Raw genomic sequence first — 24390 nt, 5'->3', positions numbered from 1 at the left:
CTTGGTGGGGTAAACCATAGCAGTGGCCAGGAACTGGCTAGTTATGAAATGACCCACATGAGGTTAACAAATTGGAAAATTGCCTTCACCGTATCAAAAAGTTTATTTACTTTATTCATACCCTGCTTTTCTCTCCAGTGGGGACCCTGAGTGGCTTGTGTCATTCTCTCCTCCCTTTTCTCCTCACAACAACACGTAAGGACAGAGGGACTCACATTTTAGCTATATCTGAAAAAGTGAGCAGTGACTCAGGAAAGCTCATCCCATGCCACACATTTTGCTTGTCATTAAGGGTGTTGTGTTTTAGTGTTTCTCACAGGCTGCTTCGAGCATTAAAAACATGCAAACCCTCAAAGGATTTCATATACGTGATGAAAAGGTAATGCTCACAAGTACATTGCTCATATTGCAAGAGAATGAGCAGTTCACCAAGAACTTCTGAATAAGTTTGTGGCAGAATGAAGATTCACACCCAGGCCTTTAAGAGGGGACTGGATAAACGTATGGAGTGGAGGTCCATCAGTAGTTATGAGCCGCAAAGTATAGATGGAACACTCTGTCTGGGGCAGTGATGCTCTGTAGTCTTGGTGCTTGGGGGGGGGGAACAGTGGGAGGGCTTCTGGAGTTCTGGCCCTGCTGGTGGACCTCCTGATGAGGGGTGAGAGATGTGAAGTAGCTATAGGCATCTCAGCAGTTGCTTTCTAAGAACATAAGAAAAGCTCTGCTGAAGCAGGCCAATGGTCCATCTTACCCAGGATCCTGTCTCCCACAGCGGCCAACCACTTCCTCTGGAGAGCCAACAACAGGGCATAGAGGCCGAGGTCTTCTCCTGAGGTTGCCTCCTGGCTCTGGGATTCAGAGACTTAGTGCCTGTGAATGTGGAGGTCCCCTTCAGTCCCCATGGCTAGTAGCCATTGTTAGACTTATCCTCCATGAATCTATAAGAACATAAGAAGAGACCTGCTGGATCAGACCAATGGTCCATGTAGTCCAGCATCCTGTCTCACACAGTGGCCAACCAGTTCCTCTGGATGACCAACAACACGACATAGAGGCTGAGGCTTTCCTTGATGTTGCCTTCTGGCTCTGGGATCCAGAGACTTAGTGCCTCTGAACATGGAGGTTCCCCTCGGTCACTATGGTTAGTAGCTATCTGTAGACCTTTCATCCAGATTCTGCAGATTAAATGGCTATGCTAGGCATCAGAAAAAATGCTAAAAAGTTGGCATCCTGACATATAGCCATTAATTCGAATTATTTTGCTATCTGTATGTATTAATAAAAAAGAGCAAGAGTCCAGGAGCACCTTGAAGACTAACAAAATTTGTGACAGGAGATGAGCTTTCCTGAGTCACTGCTCACTTCAAAAGAACCGGGCAGTGGCTTGGGAAAGCTCCTCCTCTGCCACAAATTTTGTTAGTCTTTAAGGTGCTGCGGTGGCTCAAGTGGTTAAGACAGTTCAGCAGTTCGAGACCTGGGTGCCACATGACGGAGTTCCAGCTCCTGCCAACCTAGCAGTTCGAAAGCAAGAAATTGCAAGTAGATAAATAGGGACCACTTCAGTGGGAAGGTAACAGCGTTCCGTGCGCCTTGGTGTTTAGTCATACCGGCCACATGACCACGGAAACGTCTTCGGACAGTGCTGGCTCTTCGGCTTTGAAACGGAGATGAGCACCGCAACCCTAGAGTCGGATTCGACTGGCTTTCGAGCAAGGGAACCTTTACCTTTAAGGTGCTCCTGGACTCTTGCTCTTTTCTACTGCTACAGACAGACTAACATCTTGATCTATCTGTGCTAAAATAAACCATAAAATATATGCCAAAATAAAAATACTCGCTATGGAGAGAGCTGTCTACTGAATTTCTACCAATATGGCTTTCTGTAAGAATTACAACAATATCATGCATGAAATGTGTTTTGAACACCTGTTTTAATATCAATACTTCTTTATGTTGTTGGTTTGGTCGTGTTGTTTTTTTATTCCGTGAGCCACCTCCAGCAAGTCTCTGGAGGAGCCATTTGCCAAATAAATAAAAGGGAGATACAAATGTCAACAATAAAATGTTAGACAACAGGAAAAAGGTTAAGGTGTCATTTTCCCACTAACATTACTACATGGGACTGGTCTTTCAGTAGTTAAACCTATAGATTTCCCGGGAAGATTTAATTCCTAGAGAGGGTACAAGGGAAGTAGTCAGAGCTGATCCAGGATGTAAACAGTGAAAGCCCCTCCTCCCGCTCGGTCTTCTTTGCCCCTCCAGCCGGAAACTGGATTTTGTTTTTATTTGGGGCTGTATTTTTTTGACACTTTCTTATCTTGCATTGCAGTTAGTACACAGAGTTTCGTGTCAGAGCTTGCAGAGCGACAATCCTGATTCTGGGAAATTGGGTGAGTTAAAAGGAGGAGGGGAAATTGGGTAAAGCAGAAAGTTTGCAAAAAAAACCCCAAAAACCCACCACCACCACCAGGGCTGGGTCCTCAGACAGAAGTGATCAGCGCGCTTATGGTCTGTATTAGTTCATACAGAAGGATGGTGCTCCTGCCAAAAGGATTCCCTGCACACAGAAAGGTAGTGTGTCAAGGAGATAGGTCCTAACCCTGACATGGTGGTTTTCTAGCTGTGCAGGGATATTGTTTTACAGGGGGAGGGAGTTGGGTTGCCAACTTCCAGGTGGCACCTGGGGATCTCTTGCTATTACAATTGATCTCCAGATTATCATGATCAGTTCCCCTGGAGAATATTGTTGCTTCAGAGCGTGGACTGTATGGCATTATACCTTGCTGAGGTCTCTCCCCCGCCCCCAAACCCTGCTCTCCCCAGGATTCACCCCCAAAATCTCCCTCCCTGGGAGGGAGTCAACTCTGAAGGTCTTACAGAGGCGGTCAGTCTATGTATGGGTTGGGCCAATTCAGAACAAAAACACTGGTTTCCAGGAGGGTTGCCAGTTCCTGGAAGATTTCCTGGGATTGCAGGTGGTCTCCAGACGAAAGCAAATGGTTCTCCCCGGAGCAAATGGCAGCTTCAGGGGGGGAAACTGTGGCATTATGTGCCCCTGAGGTCCCTCCCCCTTCCCAAACCCTGCCCCCTGGGCTCCACCCCCTAATCTCCAGGTCTTTTCCCAACTTGGAGTGGACAACCCACTGGCTAAATGTGCTTCCACCCTGAAAAGAAATCACATAGAAACCTAGCATCCAGGGAGAAATAAGGTAGCCTTGAATGCTGGTTTTTCGACATGCAAGAAATGCTTTCATGCACTGTGTTCGATGTGGGGGAAAAAAACACAACCCCATTTATAGTGGTTTTACCCAGAGACAGAGCTATTTTGGGGCAGGAACGCACAGGAACGGAGTTCCGGCTGGCCCCCAAGTTGACCACGCCCAGCAGGAACTCATTAGCATAATAGGCCACACCCAACAGCAGAAACTCATTAAGATTGGCTACATTAGGGGTGTGGCCTAACATGCAAAGGAGTTCCTGCTACAAAAAAGCCCTGGGTTTTGACAACAAAAAAGGTAAACAGAATAAGAAGCAAAAGGTGGGTGTGGCTGGATGACTATACTTCTGGTAACATGGGGGTGCGTCCTAATGTGCTAATGAGCTATGCTCTCATGGGTGTGGCTGGATATGCTAATGAGTTTCCGTTGTTGGGTGTGGCCTGTTATGCTAATGAGTTCCTGCTGGGCTTTTTCTACCAAAAAACCCCTGCCCAGAGATTACCCCTTGTTGCTGTTTGTGAGAGTCTGGAGACAGAAAGAGGATGTCGTGAGAAACCACAGTGGGAATTTGGGGGGTGGGGGGTGGGGTTCAATATAGCTCCTAGCCTCTGCTCGGCATGCAGATGGTTTCAGGTTTAACCCCCGGCACCCCCAGTTAAGAAGGACCTGGCAGTAGGTGATGTGAAAGACCTCGGCCTGAGATCCTGGAGACCTACTGCCAGTTTGAGTAGAAAAGTACTGACCCCGATGGACCAGTGGTTTGATTCAGTATAAAGCAGCTTCATGTGTTCACAGCCCAACCGTTTTACCAGTACACTCACTCCAGGTGGGGAGGGGGGGTCTTTCCCTCATGCGCTAAGGCTGAGTTATGGAAAGCAGGAGCCAGGAGTTCCCATTGACACAAGTTGGAAAAAGTGGAAATAGACATTGTGGAAATAGACGACGTTTGTAAGCCATCTGTGCTGGGGTGGGGGTGGGGGTGGGGAGTTGCTAAGGCAGATGATCAGAACTCCGTGGTCAAGCACTCACTTTATATGCGGAAGGCCCCCCAGTTCAGTCACCTGTTGAAATTGAACTCTTAATCACAGGTTTTGGGAAAGGGGATCTCCAGGCCCCTCCTGGAGACTGGCAACCCTCTTCTGGAAAAGGTAGATTCATGTGTTCATGCCTTGTTAATGTTCATTCCCTCTTGTTCCCTTTCCTGTCTCCTTCCACCAGAAAGAAAGAAACTACCTCCCCAGCCTCCAGATCCTGTGACCTCTTCTGTATCTTCCTCTTGAATCCAGGGAAAGACCGTGAGAGGCCACAAAGGTATTGCTGGCTTGGAAATGGATGAACCGCTAGGCCTCAGAACGGTGGGCGTGCCAGACGGGCCAGGCAAAACCCCTCATGTCCTCCAATCTGGGAGCCTCAGGAAATTCTCCAAAAGGACACCGGCGCAGCAAAAGGTGAAACAAGAACCCGGCGAAGGCCTCCTCCAGCGCTGGGAGGTTCAGTGGCAGCAGTTCCTGAAGGAAGTGGAGTCTCCTCATTCGGGATGGGGAATCCCGCCCCTGCCAGAGGAGCCCACCCCCTGGGATGACGCCAAGGCTTTCTTGGCCTCCTTTGAGCAAGTGGCCAAAGCCTGCCAGTGGCCCAGGGGAGAGTGGGTGGCCCGACTCCTGCCGGCCCTCAGTGGGCAGGCTGAGTGGGCCTTCAGTGGCTTGGACGTGAGGGACAAGGGAGACTACGGGAAGCTGAAGGCGGCCATCTTGCGGGGGGACGCCCTCAGCCGGGAGAAGCAGCGCCAGCACTTCCGGCGCTTCTGCTACCAGGAGGCCGATGGACCGAGAGGGGCTCACAGCCGACTCCAGGAGCTCTGCCGTCAGTGGCTGAAGGTCGAGCGGCACACCAAGGAGCAGATCCTGGAGCTGCTGATCCTGGAGCAGTTCCTCAGCATCCTGCCATCCGAGATCCAGAGCTGGGTGAGGGAATGCGGGCCAGATACCTGTTCCCAGGCGGTGGTCCTTGCCGAGGAGTTCCTGCGGAGGCAGCAGGAAACTGAGAGAAGGGAGCATCAGGTGAGAGGCAGGGAACGCCGCAGAGAAAGCGGGGTTGCCAACCTCCAGGTAGTCTGGAGTTTGCCTGGAATAACAGTTTGTTTGTTTATTTATATTTGGATTTCTATCCCGCCCTACCCCGAAGGCTCAGGGCGGCTGACAAGGTTACAACAATAAACACATAATTTTAAAAACAATACATTGCAATAAAATACAGTAACTAATTTGCAATACAGATTGAACCAAGATGGGTAGATCTTAACCTCCATAGCAGCTCCCTGAGATCTTATCATCCAATCCGTGCCCAGGCACCCCGCTCCCCCCGTAGGGACCAAACAATCATGATGGTAATACGACAGTGCACAGGAGGCGGAGGTGGAATAGTGGTGGCGGTGGCTCCTACTTAAAGGCCTGGCGGAAGAGCTCCATCTTGCAGGCCCTCGGGAACTGAGAAAGGTCCCGCAGGGCCCGGATCTCTTCCAGGAGCTCCTTCCACCAGGTAGGAGCCGCCACCGAAAATGCCTCCAGATGACAGAGATCCCACGGAGAAAAGGACAGCTGTAGAGGGAGGGCTTTGTGGCGTCATACCCAGCTCTAGTCCCTCCCCTCCCCAAACCCTGCCCTCCACATTCTCCCTCCTTGGATAGCCAGGAATTTCCTAACCTGGAGTTGGCAACCCTAATTTCTGCCTTGTTTGTGGGCTTTCCGGAAGCATCCCACTGTCCTATGTTAGAAAGAGCGTGCTGGGCCAAAGAGGTGATGACTTTGATTGGTCGAGCCTGATGTTCTGTCCTCCTCTTGCTAAAATTGGACTTTATGGCTGTTTTCAGGAACTGATGCCATTGGAGGAGGGAGCTGAGAGCTTTCCAGAGGCGGAGGCCTCTCCCCTGGATCCCAGCCAGGGCCAGCCTCACCAGGACGCCAAGCGGGAGAGAGACAGCGAGAGCAGCCCCTTAGGTAACTGATGGGCAGCCAAAGGATTGACTGCAGGACCAGAGTAATATGCATGTTCCGCCTACCTCCTGGTAGTAACTGAGCTGTGGCATTAAAGGCAGAGGCTGTGGCTCAGTGGTAGAGCTGCTGCTTGGCATGCAGAAGGTCACAGGTTCAATCCCCGGTAACTCCAGTTAAAAGGATCAACCAGCAGGTGATGTGAACGATCCTTTTCTGCCTGAGACCCTGGAGCAGTGTTCCCTCTAAGCTGAGTCAGTGTGAGCTAGCTCACAGTTTTTTAGCCTCCGGCTCACACATTTTTGTCTTCGCTCAGGAAGGGATGGCTCCTGAGCAAACTCATTTATGCAGTAGCCAAATTGCTCGCTCACAACTTTAATAATGCCAGTAGCTCACAAAGTAGGATTTTTGCACACTTTTTGCGCACAAGACTCCACAGCTTGGAGGGAGCATTGCCCTGGAGAGCCGCTGAGTAGATGATACTGAATGTCGACGGATCAAGGGTTTGATTCAGTGTAAAGCAGCTTTGTGTGTTCCTGTTTCAGAAGCAGTTTCACCTGGCTCTTATCAGTAGATAAAGAACTCAAAGAATGCGGGAAAGTAAGAACATAACATAAGTACATAAGAGATGCCAATGTTGGATCAGGCCAAAGGCCCATCCAGTCCAACACTCTGTGTCACACAGTGGCCAGAAATACCAGGTGCCATCAGGAGGTCCACCAGTGGGGCCAGGACATTAGAAGCCCTCCCACTGTTGACCCCCCCGAGCACCAAGAAGACAGAGCATCACTTGCCCCAGAGCCCCTATCTATACCTTGTGGCTAATAGCCACTGATGGACCTCTGCTCCATATGCTTATCTAATTCCCTTTTGAAGCCATCCATGCTTGTAGCCGCCACCACTTCCTGTGGCAGTGAATTCCATGTGTTAATCACTCTTTGGGTGAAGAAGTACTTCCTTTTATCCGTTCTAACCCGACGGCTCAGCAGTTTCATGGAGTGCCCATGAGTTCTTGTATTGTGAGAAAGGGAGAAAAGTACCTCTTTCTCTACCTGCTCTTTCCCATGCATAATCTTATAAACCTCAATCATGTCACCCCTCAGTCGCCGTTTCTCCAAGCTAAAGAGCCCTAAGCGCTTTAACCCTTCCTCATAGGGAAAGTGTTCCAACCCTTTTATCATTCGAGTTGCCCTTTTCTGCACTTTTTCCAAAGCTATAATATCCTTTTTAAGGTGTGGTGACCAGAACTGCACACAGTATTCCAAATGAGGTCGCACCATTGATTTATATAGGGGCATTATGATACTGGCTGATCTGTTTTCAATACCCTTCCTAATAACCCCCAGCATAGCATTGGCCTTCTTTATTGCAGTCACACACTGTCTCGACATTTTCAGTGAGTTATCTACTACAACTTCAAGATCTCTCTCTCAGTAGAGAGATTCTTAGACGTGCTGGCAAACTTCTGCGGTTGATTGGATGTACTGAGTAGCCATGCTCTGTAACTGGTGGAATGGAAATGATGCAAAGATGACATAGCCTCAAGTATAAAAGTCAAGTGTCACGGAGAAGGAGATGGAAGAAGGCTTTTGTAACTTTTGTAGTTAGGAAGGATCTCCACCCTTTCAGCTGGAGATGCTGGGGATTGATCCTGGGACCTTCCGCATGCCCCGCGGGTGCTCTACCTCTGAGCCACAGCCCCCTCCCTTGCCGCTGACTGCATCAAGAGTCTTTTCCTTCCTTCTCATCCTGCAGGTTACAGCCAAGTGAATGATCGACAGGAAAGACCTGGGCAACTGGAAGCAGTCTGGACATGCCAAAGGAGAGCCCCCGAGAGCGGTTTTCCCGGACACGAGCCGGGAACCGTTTCTCAGAATCAGCACAGGCCAAAGATCCAGCCAGGGAACCGCACCAGGAACAGACTGGTGGTCTCCGTTCCTTCCACACCAAACAAAAAGACCCTCAATGAAACCGTGCCGCCGCAGATGCAGAACTTGAGTGGGGCTTTGGCGGAAGGCTTCAGACAGAACTCGGCCCTTCCCAAAGGGGAAAGTGTGCCTGGTCAGGAGAAGCCCTACAATAAATGCTCCATCTGCAACAAAACCTTCGGCCAGAGTTCCCACCTTAAATTCCACCAGAGGACCCATGACTTGGAGAAACCCTACAAGTGTACGCAGTGTGGGAGCAGCTTCCACTCACGCCAAGGCCTCATTTACCACCAGCGGAGCCATGCGGGCGAGAAGCCGTACAAGTGCTCTTTCTGTGGGAAGACCTTCAGCCAGAGCTCGCACCTCCTCGTCCACAAGAGAAGCCACACGGGAGAGAAGCCCTTCAAGTGCCCCTCCTGCGGGAAGTGTTTCAGCCGCAACTCGCTCCTCACCGTCCACGAGAGGACCCACACTGGGGAGAAGCCCTATAAGTGCTCCCAGTGCGGGAGCCGCTTCCACTCCGGCTCCGGGCTGATCAACCACAAGCGGATCCATGCCGGGGTGAAGCCTTACAAATGCCTGGCCTGCGGGCGGGATTTCATCCGCAAGGCTCACCTCATTCGGCACCAGAGTGTTCACAGCAACGGCAAGGCCAGCACTTGAGGGGTCTGCTCTGAGGGAAACACGTCCTTCGAAAAACTCATGACGGGGAGGAGGAAGGGAAGAGAGGCTGCTGCTCCCGTTTGAGTCTGTGCGACATTTCACCTCATAGTGAAAAGAGCCTTTGGGGATAAGGGGAAGAAAGGCCCTCATGCAGTATTCACCACTTTTATTACTGTCCCATTGCGTCTCCTTCCTCCTGTTGTTCAGCGGATCAAGAGCGGGCCGCTGAAGTGGGCCCTGCCGTCGGAAATGAGTCCAGTGTCCACAGCAAAATGTTGTCTGTGAAGAGTTCCGCATTCATGCTGACTTCCGTGAAGAGTTCGGCCTTCATGCTTCGGCAGGAATTCACTGCCCCGTTTCATCCGGAAGGAAGAGGATGTGTGGGCACCTGAGGAAGTGACGGATTCGAAGTTTTATCGTGTAGGAAACCAAACATGTACACAATCCTTCTGAAGAGTATCAGTGCAAGGGGAAGAGGAAATGTTGGCACTTGAGAGAACGACCGATTCAAAGTTTTATTGTGTAAAAAACCAAACACACACAACTTTTAAGCTAGATAGGCATTGCATAGGATTGGAAATCTCCATCTACCCACATCACCGATGACACCAGGCCCAAGTGGTGGCAGTGAGTCAAAAATCCTACAGGGCTGGCCTGAACTGCAAACAGATTTGAGATCTTTGGGGTTCCATCGTTACTGGTCATCAGATGGATCAAATATGTCCAAAACGACCCATCCTGAGACAAGCTGACAGACTTGGTTCTGGCTGGCCCTTGGTGGGAGACTGGATGTGAAAAGAGATGGGTCTTAAAGGGCTCTTGTTGTAGCAGGAACTCCTTTGCATATTAGGCCACACCCCCTAATGTAGCCAATCCTCCAAGAGCTTACAGAGCTCTTCGTACAGGAGCTACTGTAAGCTCTTGGAGGATTGGCTACATTAGGGGTGTGTCGCTTAATATGCAAATGAGTACCTGCTACAAAAAGAGCCCTGCACGGCGGGGGCCGGGATCCAGCAAGGCACTTGTACATTATGATGCTATAAGCAAAGGGAAAGAATTGCCAGTGACACAAGATGTACACACATTTTCCTGTTTTAAGTTTATTTATTAACGCCAGTGCAAGTTGTCATGTAAGGTCCTATGTTCTTATTTACATAGATTCATGGAGGATAAGTCTGTCAATGGCTATTAGCCATGATAATTGAGAGGAACCTCCACATTCAGAGGCACTAAACTTCTGAATCCCAGAGCCAGGAGGGGAAGGTCTCAGCCTCCGTGCCCTGTTGTTGGCCCTCCAGAGGAACTGGACGGCCACTAAGCGAGATAGGATGCTGGACTAGATGGACCACTGGTCTGATCCAGCAGGGCTCTTCTTCTGTTCTTATGAAGGCCTCGGCTTCTCTGCCCTGTTGTTGGCTCTCCAGAGGAACGGGTTGGCCACTGTGTGAGACAAGATGCTGGACTAGATGGACCACTGGTCTGATCCAGCAGGGCTGTTTTTATGTTCTTATGAAGGCCTCAGCCTCTCTGCCCTGTTGTTGGCCATTCAGAGGAACTGGCTGGCCACTGTGTGAGACGGGATGCTGGGCTAGAGGGACTGTGGGTCTGATCCAGCAGGTCTTATGTTCTTATAAAAGCCCTCAGCCTCTCTGCCCTGTTGTTGGCCATTCAGAGGAACTGGCTGGCCACTGTGTGAGTCAGGATGCTGGGCTAGAGGGACTATGGGTCTAATCCAGCAGGGCTCTTATGTTCTTAAGGTCAGGGAGAGAGAGAAAGAGAGAGAGGAGTGTATATGTTTAGAACTGAATGCCTATATATTGCACGGACACTTGGGTCGGTGGGTACTGGCTGCGCAAAAATCTGTACCAGACACACATTTTGTGTAATCTGTCAAGGGAAGCTTGGGTTTCCCAGTGTAGGAATGGGAGGATCTTTACCTCATTGTTGTCTCTGATGCTTCACTTCCTCCTGCATGCTGGGGCTACACGACAGAGTGATGTGGTGGTTAGAGTATTGGACTGAGATCAGCAAGACCCAGGTTCAAATCCCTGCTCCAGCCATGAAATTCAGCATGATGACTTTGGGCATTCCTCAGCCTCGTCTACCTCATAGGGTTGTTGTGAGGACAAAGCAGAAGCGGAGTGAGCCACACACGCAGCCCCGAGCCTCTTCTCAGACAGACAGAATAAAGCTGTATCTAACAAAGGACCGTTGCTCATTTGTGTGTGAGAACATGAAGAAGGGACGACAATGGAGGGGGCAACCTGAACCTACCTGAGTGACCCCAGGGTCTGCTTGGCACCATTCCCAAACTGGGCGCCAGCTCGCAGTCTTGGGTGTCCTTTTCTTCCTCATTCAGCCAGGAGGAGGCAGGAGAAGAGGGAGGGTAAGTTGCTTCCTCCCTGCCTCTCCCCACCCCTGCCTGCCTGGGGCCAGGGAGGGCCTTCGCGGGGCTTCCTCGCACTCCCGCCGGCCTTGCAGGTCTACCACCGGGTCCCTCATGGGGCTCGGCAGTGGAGCTGCAAGGGCTGCGGTGGCCGGGACCGTTGGGGGCGGGGTGTGTGGCCTTATGACACACTTCCGGTGATGTCAGGGGGTGTGGCATATGCTAATGAGTTCCCCTAGCTCTTTTTCTACGAAACGACCCCTGGTCACAAGAAAAGAGCAAGAGCCCAGGAGCACCTTAAAGACTAACAAACTTTGTGGCAGGGGGTGGAGCTGTCATGTGTCCCCTACTCATGAAAGGTATCCCAAGAAGTGAAGCCGTGACTCGGGAAAGCTCCTCCCCTGCCACAAATCTTGTTAGCCTTTAAGGTGCTCCCGGGCTCTTGCTCTTTTCTACTGCTACAGACAGACGAACACGGCGACCCATCTTGATCTATCTTATTCAGGGGTCATTTCGTAGAAAGAGAGGTGCAGGAGCTCATTCGCATAACTCATTAGCATAACTGATTTGCATGTGCCACACCCCCTGACCTCACCGGGAAGTGTGTCAGAAGGCAACACCCACTGCTCAGGCGCCACTGGACCGTTTTGGATTGCTAGCTATTGGGGGGGGGAACGTGCAGATCTGTCCAGAGGAAGGAGAGCTTGTACCTGAATAAAACTTGGTCTTAAAGGTGCCACTGGACTGTTGACTGGGGGATCCGGGGGGGCTCTGCAGCTTACCTGGCTGCTTCTTGCTCTGACTGAGGGCTGCTGGGAGCAGTGGGTGGGGCTTGTTGCATGTGCCCGCCCCTTGGGCTCTTTACTGCCGGAGCTCCGCTCCTGTGCGCTCCTGCAGGAAATGACCCCTGATCTTATTATTCACTACTCTGCCCTCCTGGGGTAGAAAGGAGCAAGAGTCCAGTAGCACCTTGAAGACTAACAACATTTGTGGCAGGAAAGGAGCTCTCGTGAGTCACCTCTTCAGATGTGAAGAAATGAGCAGTGACTCATGAAAGCTCCTACCCGCCACAAATCGTGTTAGCCTCTAAGGTGCTACTGGGCCCTTGCTCTTTTCTGCTGCTACAGACAGACTAACACGGCTACCCATCTTGATCTTGGTCGTAACAGAGTGTCACAGAAGAAGAAGAAGAAGAAGAGATTGGATTTATACCCCGCCCTTCACTTGGAGTCTCAGAGCGGCTTACAATCTCCTTTCCCTTCCCCTCCCCACAACAGACACCCTGTGAGGTGGGTGGGGCTGAGAGAACTCTGACACAAACTGCTCTTTTCCAAGGACAGCTGTGCCAGAGCTTGTGACTGACCCAAGGTCACATCAGCAGGTGCAAGTGGAGGAGTGGGGAATCAAACCCGGTTCTCCCAGATTAGAGTCCGCGCACTTCACCACTACACCAAACTGGGAGAACCTAGAAACTGGCTTCTCTCTCTCTTGAGAGCCAGCATGGTGTAGTAGTAGTAATAATTATCAAATGGCATTGTGTGTACTACAGCCAGGAGCTCCAAAGATTGTCTGGCTGCCTTAAGTTCTAACTCTTTTTACCGTTATGCATCACTAGGTGGTGAGTCAGACTTATTTGGGGGGGCTGAGAGAGCTCCGAAAGAGCAGTGACTGACTCAAGGCCACCCAGCTGGCTTCATGCGGAGGAGTGGGGAATCTGCTGCTCTTAAACACTACACCATGTTGGCGTAGTGGTTACAGGGTTGAACTATCATCTGGGAGACCCAGGTTCAAGTGCCCATTTTGCTGTGGAAGCTTACTGGGTGACCGTGGGCCGGCCACACCCTCTCAGCCTAGCCTACCTCACAGGCTTGTTGTGAAAATAAAATGGGAGGATGGGAGACATAAAAGTGATTGCATGAAAGTGATTGGTTAGGTGCTTCCTGGGCTAGTAACACCATTGGATGAATTTGGATCCTAGCCCAGGACGAAGCTTTACATTACACTTCAATTAGATGTTTCACAACATATCATGCATTCAAAGCAGCTTTGAATGCACTACAACAAGAATGTCATATGTACTGCACAGTGCTTTCCCCCTGACATTTCAGTAAAGTACATTCAATAAAGTCCCCGTTGTCGGTGCAGGGGTAGAAAAAGCGTGGCATGCAAGGGGTTTCCACCTCCACATGGCAGGTTTCCCCCGCAGTTTCCCTGCCCCAATTCCCTGGAAGCAGCCATCTCCCCTCGGCCACAAAGACTTTGGGGATTTCTTTTGTAAAGTCAGTACTAGAATGATAGGTGCAGCCCGTCCTCTAAATGCCCATCTTTCTTTATTTTCTTTTTTTTAACAATTCCCCCAAATCTCGCAGAACCTCAGGCTGGGGGGCGGGGCCTGAATCCCCTCTTCTAGCTGTCCGGCTGGGACTTTTCCTGGAAACCCAAAGGAATGTTTTTCGGCTGCCCATCTGCGCTGCAATAGGTAAAGGTAAAGGTTCCCTTGCTCGAAAGCCAGTCGAGTCCGACTGTACGGTTGCGGTGCTCATCTCCGTTTCAAAGCCGAAGAGCCAGCGCTGTCCGAAGACATTTCCGTGGTCATGTGGCCGGCATGACTAAACACCAAGGCGCACGGAACGCTGTGACTTTCCGACTGAATCCTCTATTGCGCTGCAATAGAGGGAGGGTTAAATCCACAGAGTTTCGCTTCCTAGAGAGGGCAGCAGAGAATGGGCAGCCAGACGCCCCCCTTTCTGCTAAGGGGAGGGGGGTGTCCGCTTTGCATTTTTCTGCAGTGGCAGAAAGAGAGGGTGGAGAGCGGCTGGCCTCAGGAGATGGAAGCTGCAGGTACCCTTTTTTTTTGGGGGGGGGGAATCCCCAGGTAACAGTAAGGGGACACCTTTATTAGGCCCTAATAGCAAAAGCATCGCTGTTCTTCCAGATCTGAATGGGGAGGTTTTTGGAACATGCAGGATGGAGGGTGTCTGCAATGGTGGGGGGGGGGGGCGGGAAATTAGGGGATGAACGCCCCCCCCATTCCTTTAACCCCCCCCCCCCCATCATGGCAGGCCCTGCGTTCCCTCCTGTCCAGTTCTTCCCACATCCCCAAAGGGATACCAGCCTCCAGGCGAGACCTGGGGATCCCCTCGTCTCCACACTACAGAGATCAGTACCCCCCGGAGAAAATAATGGATACTTTGGGGAGTGGATTCTATGGCATTGGCCCCCACTGAGGTCCCTGTCCTCCTAAAGATCAATCCCCAAATCTCCAGGAGTTTCCCAACCTGGATCTGGCAACCCTATCCTCCCATCCCCCACCAGTGGCCGGGGAGGACCTGGCAACCCTAAATTCACTACTGTTGAACAGTCTGCTCATGGAGCTGGCCGGGGTGGAATTAAGAGGACAGGTCTGTGCCCCAAAAAGCTTGCATTCTCACACAGCATCCCCCCCCCCCCTGTCGTCCCATTTAAAGGCAAATGCAGGAATTGCTCCAGCATAACTAAAGAACAGCCATGCAGGGTCAGATCCAGGGTCCATCTAGTCCAGCATCCTGTGTGGCCATCTACTTGCCCTGGAGGGTTAACAAAAGGGCATAGAGGCTGGAGGCTGCCTCCCGATCGTGCCCCCTCAGCCCTGGGATTCAGAGAGCTCCCTCTATCAGCAACTCATTTCCAGGCTACAGAGATCTGTTCTCCTGGAGGAAATGACGACTCCAGAGGGCGGACTGTTTGGTGTTACATTCCCCACTTGACTCTCTCTCCAGGCAAATCTAGCATTTCCCCGTACCAAAATCAGCAACCCTTCAAGTTGGTGAAGAAGTTGGGGTCCAGTTAGGAGACGAGCTGGTCCAACTGGGGGGCAGCTCCCCACCCCTGGCCTAGGGGTGCCAGGTCCCCCGTGGCCACCGGTGGGGAATGGGGGGTAGGGTTGCCAGCTCCAGGTTGGGAGATTTGGGGATGGAGCTTTAGGAGGACAGGGACCTCAGTGGAAACAGAGATGAGCACCACCCCCTAGAGTCAGAGTTTGACCGGCTTTTGAGCAAGGGAAACTTTTACCTTTACCTTTATTATGATGGCAGCCAGAGTTACCCCCCAGATTTTATTTATATACTATGATACTTTAGAGCTTGAATAAAATTACAGGAAACTGTAGGATTTGTGGTCACAATAATTAGAAAATATGGTCATGAGTAATGTTCCCTCTAAGCTTTGGAGTCTTGTGAGCAAAAATTCTGCTTTGTGAGTTACTGGCTTTAAAGTTGTGAGCCAGTGATTTGGCTACAGCATACAGGAGCCCTCCTTCCTGAGCCAAGGCAAAAGTGTGTGAGCTGGAGGCTAAAAAATTGTGAGCTCGCTCACACTAACTCAGCTTAGAGGGAACACTGGTCATGAGTCTAGCACCTAAACCTTTGTTATTGTGTCAAAGCTTAGCTTAACAGGTGTTGTTCTTTCCCTCCTGCCATGAAAAGTTTCATCTGCCCGGTTCCACACATTAGAAGAAGAAGAGAAGAGACTGGATTTATACCCCGCTCTCAACTTCCTGAAGGAGTCTCAGAGTGATTTACAATCTCCTTTCCCTTCCCCTCCCCACAACAGTCACCCTGTGAGGTAGGTGGGGCTGAGAGAGCTCCTTTGAGGACTGCTCTTGAGAGAACAGCTCTGAGAGAACTTTTAACTGAACCAAGATCACACCAGCAGCTGCAAGTGGAGGAGTGGGGAATCAAACCCGGTTCTCCCAGAGTAGAGTCTGCGTTCCTAACCATTACACCAAATTGGCTCTCTATTAAAAGGGAGAGGACATTTTTCTCCAGGCTTGTTGGCAACCTTGACTGATAGTCTGAAGCACCATCATTTGTGATATGTGTATATGGATGAAATTATGGTATTGTGAATTACTGGGCAAGCTGTGTACGCATCCCAGGACAGGACAGTAAAGATCAGTCCTCACTCTGCCATGGAGGCTTGCTGGGTAACCTTGGGTCAGTCACACACTCTCAACCTAACCTACCTCGCAGGGTTGTTGTGAGGATAGAATGGAGGAGAGGAGAATGGGTGAGTCCCCATTAGGAAGAAAGATGAGGTATAAATAATGAAAATAATATTAAAATTAAAAAATTAAAATAAAAGAAAGCATAAGCATTTTTGATGAGAACTTGAAATTATGTACATCCAAAAGAAAACGATATATACCAATTACAATTTATATATCCTTTGCAGATATTTGATATTTGGTCTGTATTTCCACAAAGGGGAAGACACCGTTATCAAAGGACTACTTTTCGGTTTTTCCTCATTCCATCTCTTCCCTTGCCCCAACAAAAGTTCACAATGCCAGTTTGAGTGACTGTAATTCACTTGATAGAGCAACACTATTTTGGTGTGGTCACTCAAGGAAGAAGATGGAAGAACAAGACCAGAAGATGGAAGAACAAGACCCTGTAGGCCCTGTGTCTGAGGAGGGGTCTGAAGGAGTAAGGAAAGTCCCTCATGGCCTCCAAACTGGCAACATTTGGGAATTCCTGCAAAGGAAACCCCAGGAAGAACTGGAACATGAACCATGTGAGAGTTCACTTCTGCAGCCCCTAAAGACCAAGTCTCCTTTGTCCCATGGGGAAGTTCCACAAGGGCCAAAGGAGTCAACCCCGTGGGATGATGCAAAGACCTTTCTGGCTTCCTTCGAGCAAGTAGCCAAGGCCTGCCAGTGGCCCCAGGATGAGTGGGTAAGCCGACTACAGCCAGCCCTCAGTGAGGAAGCCAAGCGGGCCTTTAGTATCCTGGAGACCAGCGGCAAAGAGGATTGTGCGAAGGCAAAGGCAGCCATCTTGCAGAGGGGCACCATGGATGAAAATCACAAGGGCCCAAGAGGGACTGCCAACTGGCTCCATGAACTTTGTCACCAGTGGATGATGGGAGAGAGGCCCTTGAAGGAGCAGATCCTGGAGCAGATGATCCTGGAGCAGTTCCTGTACAGCCTTCCGTCCGAGATTCAGAGCTGGGTCAGGGAACATGGACCAGAGACCCTGTCCCGGGCAGTCGTCCTGGCAGAGGAGTGCCTGCTGAGGCAGCGAGAGGCCCAGACAAAGCGGAAAGAGGTGAGACTCTAGTCATTCTAGGGCACTAGGCAGATTCATGGAGGAGAGGCCCATCAGGGGCTACTAGCCGTGACTAAAGGGAGCCTCCAAATCCCGGAGCCAGGAGGCAACATGGAAGAAGTCCTCAGCCTCTATGCCCTGTGGTTGGCCCTCCAGAAGAATTGGTTGGCAACTAAGTGAGACAGGATGCTGGGTTAGATGGACCACTGGTCTGATCCAGCAGGGCTCTTCTTGTGACCTTAGGAAGGCCTCGGCCTCTATGCCCAGTGGTTTGCCCTCCAGAGGCACTGGTTGGCCACTGAGTGAGACCAGATGCTGGACTAGATGGACCTCTGGTCTGATCCAGCAGGGCTCTTCTTGTGACCTTAGGAAGGCCTCGGCCTCTATGCCCAGTGGTTTGCCCTCCAGAGGCACTGGTTGGCCACTGAGTGAGACCAGATGCTGGACTAGATGGACCTCTGGTCTGATCCAGCAGGGCTCTTCTTGTGACCTTAGGAAGGCCTCGGCCTCTATGCCCAGTGGTTTGCCCTCCAGAGGCACTGGTTGGCCACTGAGTGAGACCAGATGCTGGACTAGATGGACCTCTGGTCTGATCCAGCAGGGCTCTTCTTGTGACCTTAGGAAGGCCTCGGCCTCTATGCCCAGTGGTTTGCCCTCCAGAGGCACTGGTTGGCCACTGAGTGAGACCAGATGCTGGACTAGATGGACCTCTGGTCTGATCCAGCAGGGCTCTTCTTGTGACCTTAGGAAGGCCTCGGCCTCTATGCCCAGTGGTTTGCCCTCCAGAGGCACTGGTTGGCCACTGAGTGAGACCAGATGCTGGACTAGATGGACCTCTGGTCTGATCCAGCAGGGCTCTTCTTGTGACCTTAGGAAGGCCTCGGCCTCTATGCCCAGTGGTTTGCCCTCCAGAGGCACTGGTTGGCCACTGAGTGAGACCAGATGCTGGACTAGATGGACCTCTGGTCTGATCCAGCAGGGCTCTTCTTGTGACCTTAGGAAGGCCTCGGCCTCTATGCCCAGTGGTTTGCCCTCCAGAGGCACTGGTTGGCCACTGAGTGAGACCAGATGCTGGACTAGATGGACCACTGGTCTGATCCAGCTTCTTATGTGTGCTTGTGGCACAGTAGAGGCTGAGATCTGGACATAGATGGGGAGCTACAGACTAGGATGGGCCTTTTGCCTCTATATCCTTGACTGTGAACCAAGATGGTTAATTTTGTCTACTTTTTTACGAACTTAGCTCTTTTCCACCATAAATGAATGGTGCTGGAAGACCCTTTTGTCTTCCAAGAACAAGATGCATTACACATAAAAATGTATATATTACTCAGCAAGACATCAGAAGAGAAGCCATGTTGGATCAGTCCAGTGACCCATCCAGTCCAACACTCTGTGTCACACAGTGGCCAAAGCCCAGGAGGTCAACAGCACGGCCAGAACTCCAGAAGTCTCCCTTTGTGGGCCCCCCCAGCACCATGAATACAGAGCATCGCTGCCCCAAACAGTTTTACATCTTATTAGGGTTCACTAAGCCACAAAATGTAGCCCGAAACATGATGTGTGAACATTTCCGGTCTCTTTCAGTGTCCAGTTTCCTTTGAGGACGTGGCTGTGTATTTCACTGAGGCCGAGTGGGCCCTGCTGGATCCCGGCCAGAGAGCTCTCTACAGGGAAGTTATGCTGGAGAATTATGGAAGCGTGGCCTCTCTGGGTAAGGATCCTTTTGGTGTAGTGGTTAAGTGTGTGGACTCTAATCTGAGAGAACCGGGTTTGATTCCCCACTCCTCCACTTGCACCTGCTGATGTGACCTTGGGTCAGTCACAAGCTCTGGCACAGCTGTCCTTGGAAAAGAGCAGTTTCTGTCAAGAGTTCTCTCAGCCCCACCCACCTCACAGGGTGTCTGTTGTGGGGAGGGGAAGGGAGAGGAGTTTGTAAGCCGCTCTGAGACTCCAAGTGAAGGGCGGGGTATAAATCCAATCTCCTCTTCTTCTTCTTTCTTAGTGGCCAAAGGGATGAATGGCTCCCATTGTTGGTGATGGTATAGGGAACCAGGTGACTTGGGCAGCAACTATGTGTGTTTTGTTGCTCCACATCCGCTTCTGCGGGCCTGGCACACATCTACGGTCCCTTGTCCCCGGGGGGGGGGGGGGGAGACCCAATGCTGACTCACCTCAACACATGAAGCTTAAGAACATAAGAGAAGCCATGTTGGACCATCCCATGGCCCATCCAGTCCAACACTCTGCGTCACACAGTGGTCAAAACCCAGGGGCCATCAGGAGGTCCACCAGCCGGGCAAGAACTCTGAAAGCCCTCCCCTGTTGCCCCCCCCCAAGCACCAAGAATATTACAGCATCACTGCCCCAGAGAGATTGCTCTGTCCATACCTTGTGGCTAATAGCCACTGATGGACCTTTGCTGCATTTGATTCCCCATATGGGGGATTGAACCTGGGACCTTCTGCATGCAAAGTTGGTGCTCTATGTAACCTTTCACCAGCTTAAAAGAGAATTTTTTCTCCCTCTCCCCAAATACTAGAACTCGAGGGCATCCACTGAAGCTGATGGGCAGTAGGTTCAGGATAGGTAAAGGTAAAGGTTTCCCTTGCTCGAAAGCCAGTCGAGTCCGACTCTAGGGTTGCGGTGCTCATCTCCGTTTCCGAGCCGAAGAGCCAGCGGTGTCCGAAGACGTTTCCGTGGTCATGTGGCCGCGCAATGTTCCCTCTAAGCTGTGGAGTCTTGGGAGCAAAAATTCTACTTGGTGAGCTACTGGCATTAAAGTTGTGAGCCAGCGATTTGGCTGCTGCATAAATTAGTTTGCTCTGGAGCCATCCTTCCTGAGCGAAGACAAAAATCTGTGAGCCAGAGGCTACCAAACGGTGAGCTAGCTCACACTAACTCAGCTTAGAGGGAACACTGGACTGGCCGGCATGACTAAACACCTGTTACCTTCCCACCAAAGTGGTACCTATTTATCTACTTGCAATTTCTTGCTTTCGAACTGCTAGGTTGGCAGGAGCTGGAACTAGAGACGGGAGCTCACTCCATGCGGCACCCAGGTCTCGAACTGCTGAACTACTGACCTTCCGCAGCCTGCAGTTCAGCGTCTTAACCACTTGAGCCACCGCAGCTCCAGGTTCAGGATAGACAGAAAGAAATACTACTTTACACAGAGACTGATTAAAATGTGGAATTCGCTGCCAGAGGACGTAGTGACGGCCACAGGAATAAACAGCTTTAAAAGGGGATTAGATAGATTCATGGAGAATAAGTCTATCAATGGCTACTAGCCATGGTGGGCTGAGGGGAACCTCCACATTCAGAGACACTAAGATTCTGAATCCCAGAGCCAGGAGGCAACTTCAGGTGAAAGCCTCAGCTTCTATGCCCTGTTGTTGGCCCTCCAGAGGAACCGGTTGGTCACTTTGTGAGACAGGATGCTGGATTAGATGGGCTATTTATTGGCCTGATCCAGCGGGGCTCTTCTTATGTTCCTCTGCTCTTCCTTGGTCTTCAGTACATCTGTGAAACCAGCCGTTTTGGAATCTCTGGATCTTTTTCTAGTCAGAAGACCCCGAAATAACAGATTCCTTGCTTTCCAGAAATGTCTCAGATCTGCAAACCTGACCTTGTCTCCTGGTTGGAACAAGAGGAAGGATTCTTTGTCCCAGGCTCTGAGGAAGGGCAGATGTCGACAGGTAAGTGCTTAGGTTGGTAGCCAAGTCCTCTGTTGTCTGAAGGATTTGGATGCTAGTCCATGAAAGCTGAAGCCACAGTAAATTTGCATGCAGAAGGACCCAGTTTGTCCCAGTTTAGAGACCGAGTGCCCAAACTGCAACCCAAAACCCACTTATTTATCGCAAAGTGCCAACACGGCAATTTAACCTGAATACTGAGGTTTTACTTTAGAAAAAACAACTCATACATTAACTTAAGATGATCCAAACAAAGTAAGGAAATCAATCCCAAATGCTTTCATTTACTTAAAATTATTTGGCAGAGAATTCAACACTTTAATGATGGTCTGGGCCTGGCTGGGGCGATGGCACGCATGCCCACAGAGAGGGCTCTGAGTGCCACCTCTGGCACCCTTGCCATAGGTTTGCCACCAATGGCCTAGAGCATCCCTGACAAGTGTTTGTCCAGCCGCTGCTTAAAGACTGCCAGTGCGGGGGAGCTCACCACCTCCCTAGGCAGCTGATTCCACTGCTGCCCAACTCTTACTGTAAAAAAGTTTTTCCTAGTATCCAGCCAGTACCTTGCCACTCTTAATTTAAACCCATTATCACAAGTCTTATCCTCTGCTGCCAACAGGAACAGCTCCCTGCCCTCAAATCAAATCCAGTCTGAATTTTTCCTAGATGACAATAATGCCAGGAAAAGACAATAATGCCAGGAAAAGTTGAAGGCAGCAGGAAAAGAGGAAGACCCAACATGAGATGGGTTGACTCAATCAAGGAAGCCTCAGCCTTCGATTTTTAAAATCTGAGCAAGGCTGTTAATGAGAGGATGTTTTGGAGGCCATTAAGGTTATGGAAATTGACGTTATGGAGGTTGCCGTGAGTTGGAAGTGACTTGACATAACACAACACACACACACACACACTGTGAAATTCGGTGGGGTTCATACTAATGATTGTCTGTTTTGACTGGTGATTGTATCCTCTTGGGCTCTTACTGGGTATATTTCCTTATTCCAGCAGCATTTGTATGGAAGAGTGAGGATGAACTACGAGAACGAGGAGAACTTCCCGCAGAAGGAGTGAAACGCCTACAGCCAGAAGAGGATGTTCGGAATCGAGATGGATCAAAGAGGTGGAAAAGAAAGGGAGAAAAGGGAAAACGTAAAGGGAGGAAGAAGTCTGCTGCCCTCTGGGGTGGGACTTTCCATAAAACGCTGGTCCGTCAAAAAACACCACAAGAAAAGAAAAGGAAGAAGTGTCTCATCTGTGAGAAAACATTCAGCTATGAATCAAACCTCAAGACACATGAAAGAATTCACACAGGGGAGAGACCGTATCAATGTTCAGGGTGTTCCAAAAGCTTTTGCTATCAAAGGAACCTTGTTCAGCATTTAAGAACCCACACAGGAGAGAGACCGTATAAATGCTCGGGCTGTAACAAAAGTTTTCGTTATCAAAGGAACCTAGCTCAGCATTTTAGAATTCACACTGGAGAGAAACCATATAAATGCCTTGAGTGCGGAAAGAGCTTCAATCAGAGCTCCAGCCTTACTTCCCATCAAAGAATCCACACAGGGGAGAAACCATATAAATGCCTAGTGTGTGGAAAGAGCTTCAGTAGAAGCACAGGACTGTCTTCCCACCGAAGAATCCACACGGAAGAGAAACCGTTTAAATGCTTTGAATGCGGGAAGAGCTTTGCCGCCAGCACCAACCTGGCTACGCACCAAACGATCCACACGGGAGAGAAACCGTTCAAATGCTCAGAATGTGGGAAAAGCTTCAGACAGAACACGTGCCTCACTTTACACCGGAGAATTCACACAGGAGAGAAACCTTATGCGTGTTTCGAGTGTGGAAAGAGCTTCAGCCGGAGCACAAATCTTATTGCGCACCGGAGAACCCACAGAAAGGAGAGGCCGTTTAAATGCTCAAACTGTAGCAAGAGTTTTAAAGATCAGGCGAGCCTCCTTAAACATAACATGCTACACACAGGGGAGAAACCGTATAAATGCTTGGAGTGTGACAAGAGCTTCAGTTCGAAATCATACCTTGTTACACATCAAAGAATTCACACAGGAGAGAAACCCTATGTGTGCTCAGAGTGTGGAAAGAGTTTCCGGCAGAAAGTAAGCCTCATTTCCCACCAACGAATTCACACGGGAGAGAAACCTTATAATTGTTCTGTATGTGGGAAGCGCTTCAGTCAGAGTACACACCTCAATTCACACAAAAGAATCCACTCCAGTGATAAACCATATAATTGTTTAGACTGTAGTATGACCTTTGGTGAACTGTCAGGGCTTGATGAACATTGGAGAATCCATGAAGCAAGAAAGCCATTCAGCTGTTTAGAATGTGGCATGAGGTTTTGCAAGAACACAGATCTTAGTTCACATCAAAACATTCACAACCGGGAGAAGTCATAAAAATGAAGCTTTCTCCATTCAAAGTAATCATGAACCACATCTTCTAACACATTTTTACAGCAGAAAAGTCATATAAATGTTCTGACTCCCTGCAATAAACCAGGCCTGATGTATTCTACCTTCGCTGTGAGGAAACCTGGACATAAAGCACAAATATACCAAGAAGAGTATGAAATGTTTGAACCAATTCTGCTGTTTATCCATCACTCTGTGGAGATGTGAACTGGGACAATGCCTCCTTTTGCTTCGTATAAATACAGAGTTAGATTTGAAATCATATGTTAAGTATCTAATACTTTCCCCCACTTGACTTTCTTCTAAGGAGCTCGGCATGGTGTATACAGTTCTCCATCCCTCCCCCTCCATTTTATCTCCACAGCAATGTTATAGATTAGAGCACTGGAGTCAGACTTGGGAGATGCAGATTTGTCATGGAAGCACTCTGGTGTTCTCATTAGGTGAAAGGTCAGGTAACTAATGGGCAGTAGGTTCAGGACAGGCAAAAAGAAACACTACTTTACACAGAGAGAGATGAAAATGTGGAATTGGCTGTCAGAGGATGTACTGATGGCCACAGGAATAAATAGCTTTAAAAGGGGATTAGATAGATTCATGGAGGATAAGTCTATCAGTGGCTACTGCCCATGGTGACTGAGGGAACCTCCACATTCAGAAGATCCCCTGAATCCCAGAGCCAGGAGGCAACATGAGGGGAAAGCTTCATCCTCCATGTCCTGTTGTTGGTCGTCCAGAGGAACTGGTTGGCCGCTGTCCATCAGCTTCATTGGATGCCCTTGAGTTCTAGTATTTTGGGAGAGGGAGAAAAAGTTCTCTTGATCAACTCCACCCCGTGCATAATGTCATAAAACATTTTAACATCCCCCCTTAGACATCTCTTTTGGTGTAGTGGTTAAGAATGGCGGACTCTAATCTGGAGAACCAGGTTTGATTCCCCACTAGAAGAAGAAGAAGAAAAAGAAGAAGAGATTGGATTTATACCCCGC

At 50.0% G+C, this 24390-nt stretch overlaps 2 protein-coding genes across 2 annotated transcripts in view; one reads left to right on the top strand and one right to left on the bottom strand.

The window, feature by feature from the left end:
* Nucleotides 1–24390, bottom strand: part of LOC107123819 (zinc finger protein 850-like) — a 399053-nt gene that overhangs the window by 326372 nt on the left and 48291 nt on the right. The window lies entirely within an intron of this gene.
* Nucleotides 4682–23881, top strand: LOC107123807 (zinc finger protein 287-like; the record flags this gene model as incomplete). Its single annotated transcript, XM_015427152.1, has 8 exons — nucleotides 4682–5278; nucleotides 6088–6214; nucleotides 7964–8791; nucleotides 9007–9136; nucleotides 16572–17271; nucleotides 18859–18985; nucleotides 20877–20972; nucleotides 21975–23881. Coding segments are annotated over 8 exons (4017 nt in total), but the record flags the coding sequence as incomplete, so codon positions are not given.

Source organism: Gekko japonicus, unplaced genomic scaffold, assembly GCF_001447785.1.
Source record: "Gekko japonicus isolate JY-2015 unplaced genomic scaffold, Gekko_japonicus_V1.1 scaffold712, whole genome shotgun sequence".
Classification (NCBI taxonomy): Eukaryota; Metazoa; Chordata; class Lepidosauria; order Squamata; family Gekkonidae; genus Gekko; species Gekko japonicus.
This window is presented reverse-complemented; position numbering and strand designations above follow the sequence as displayed.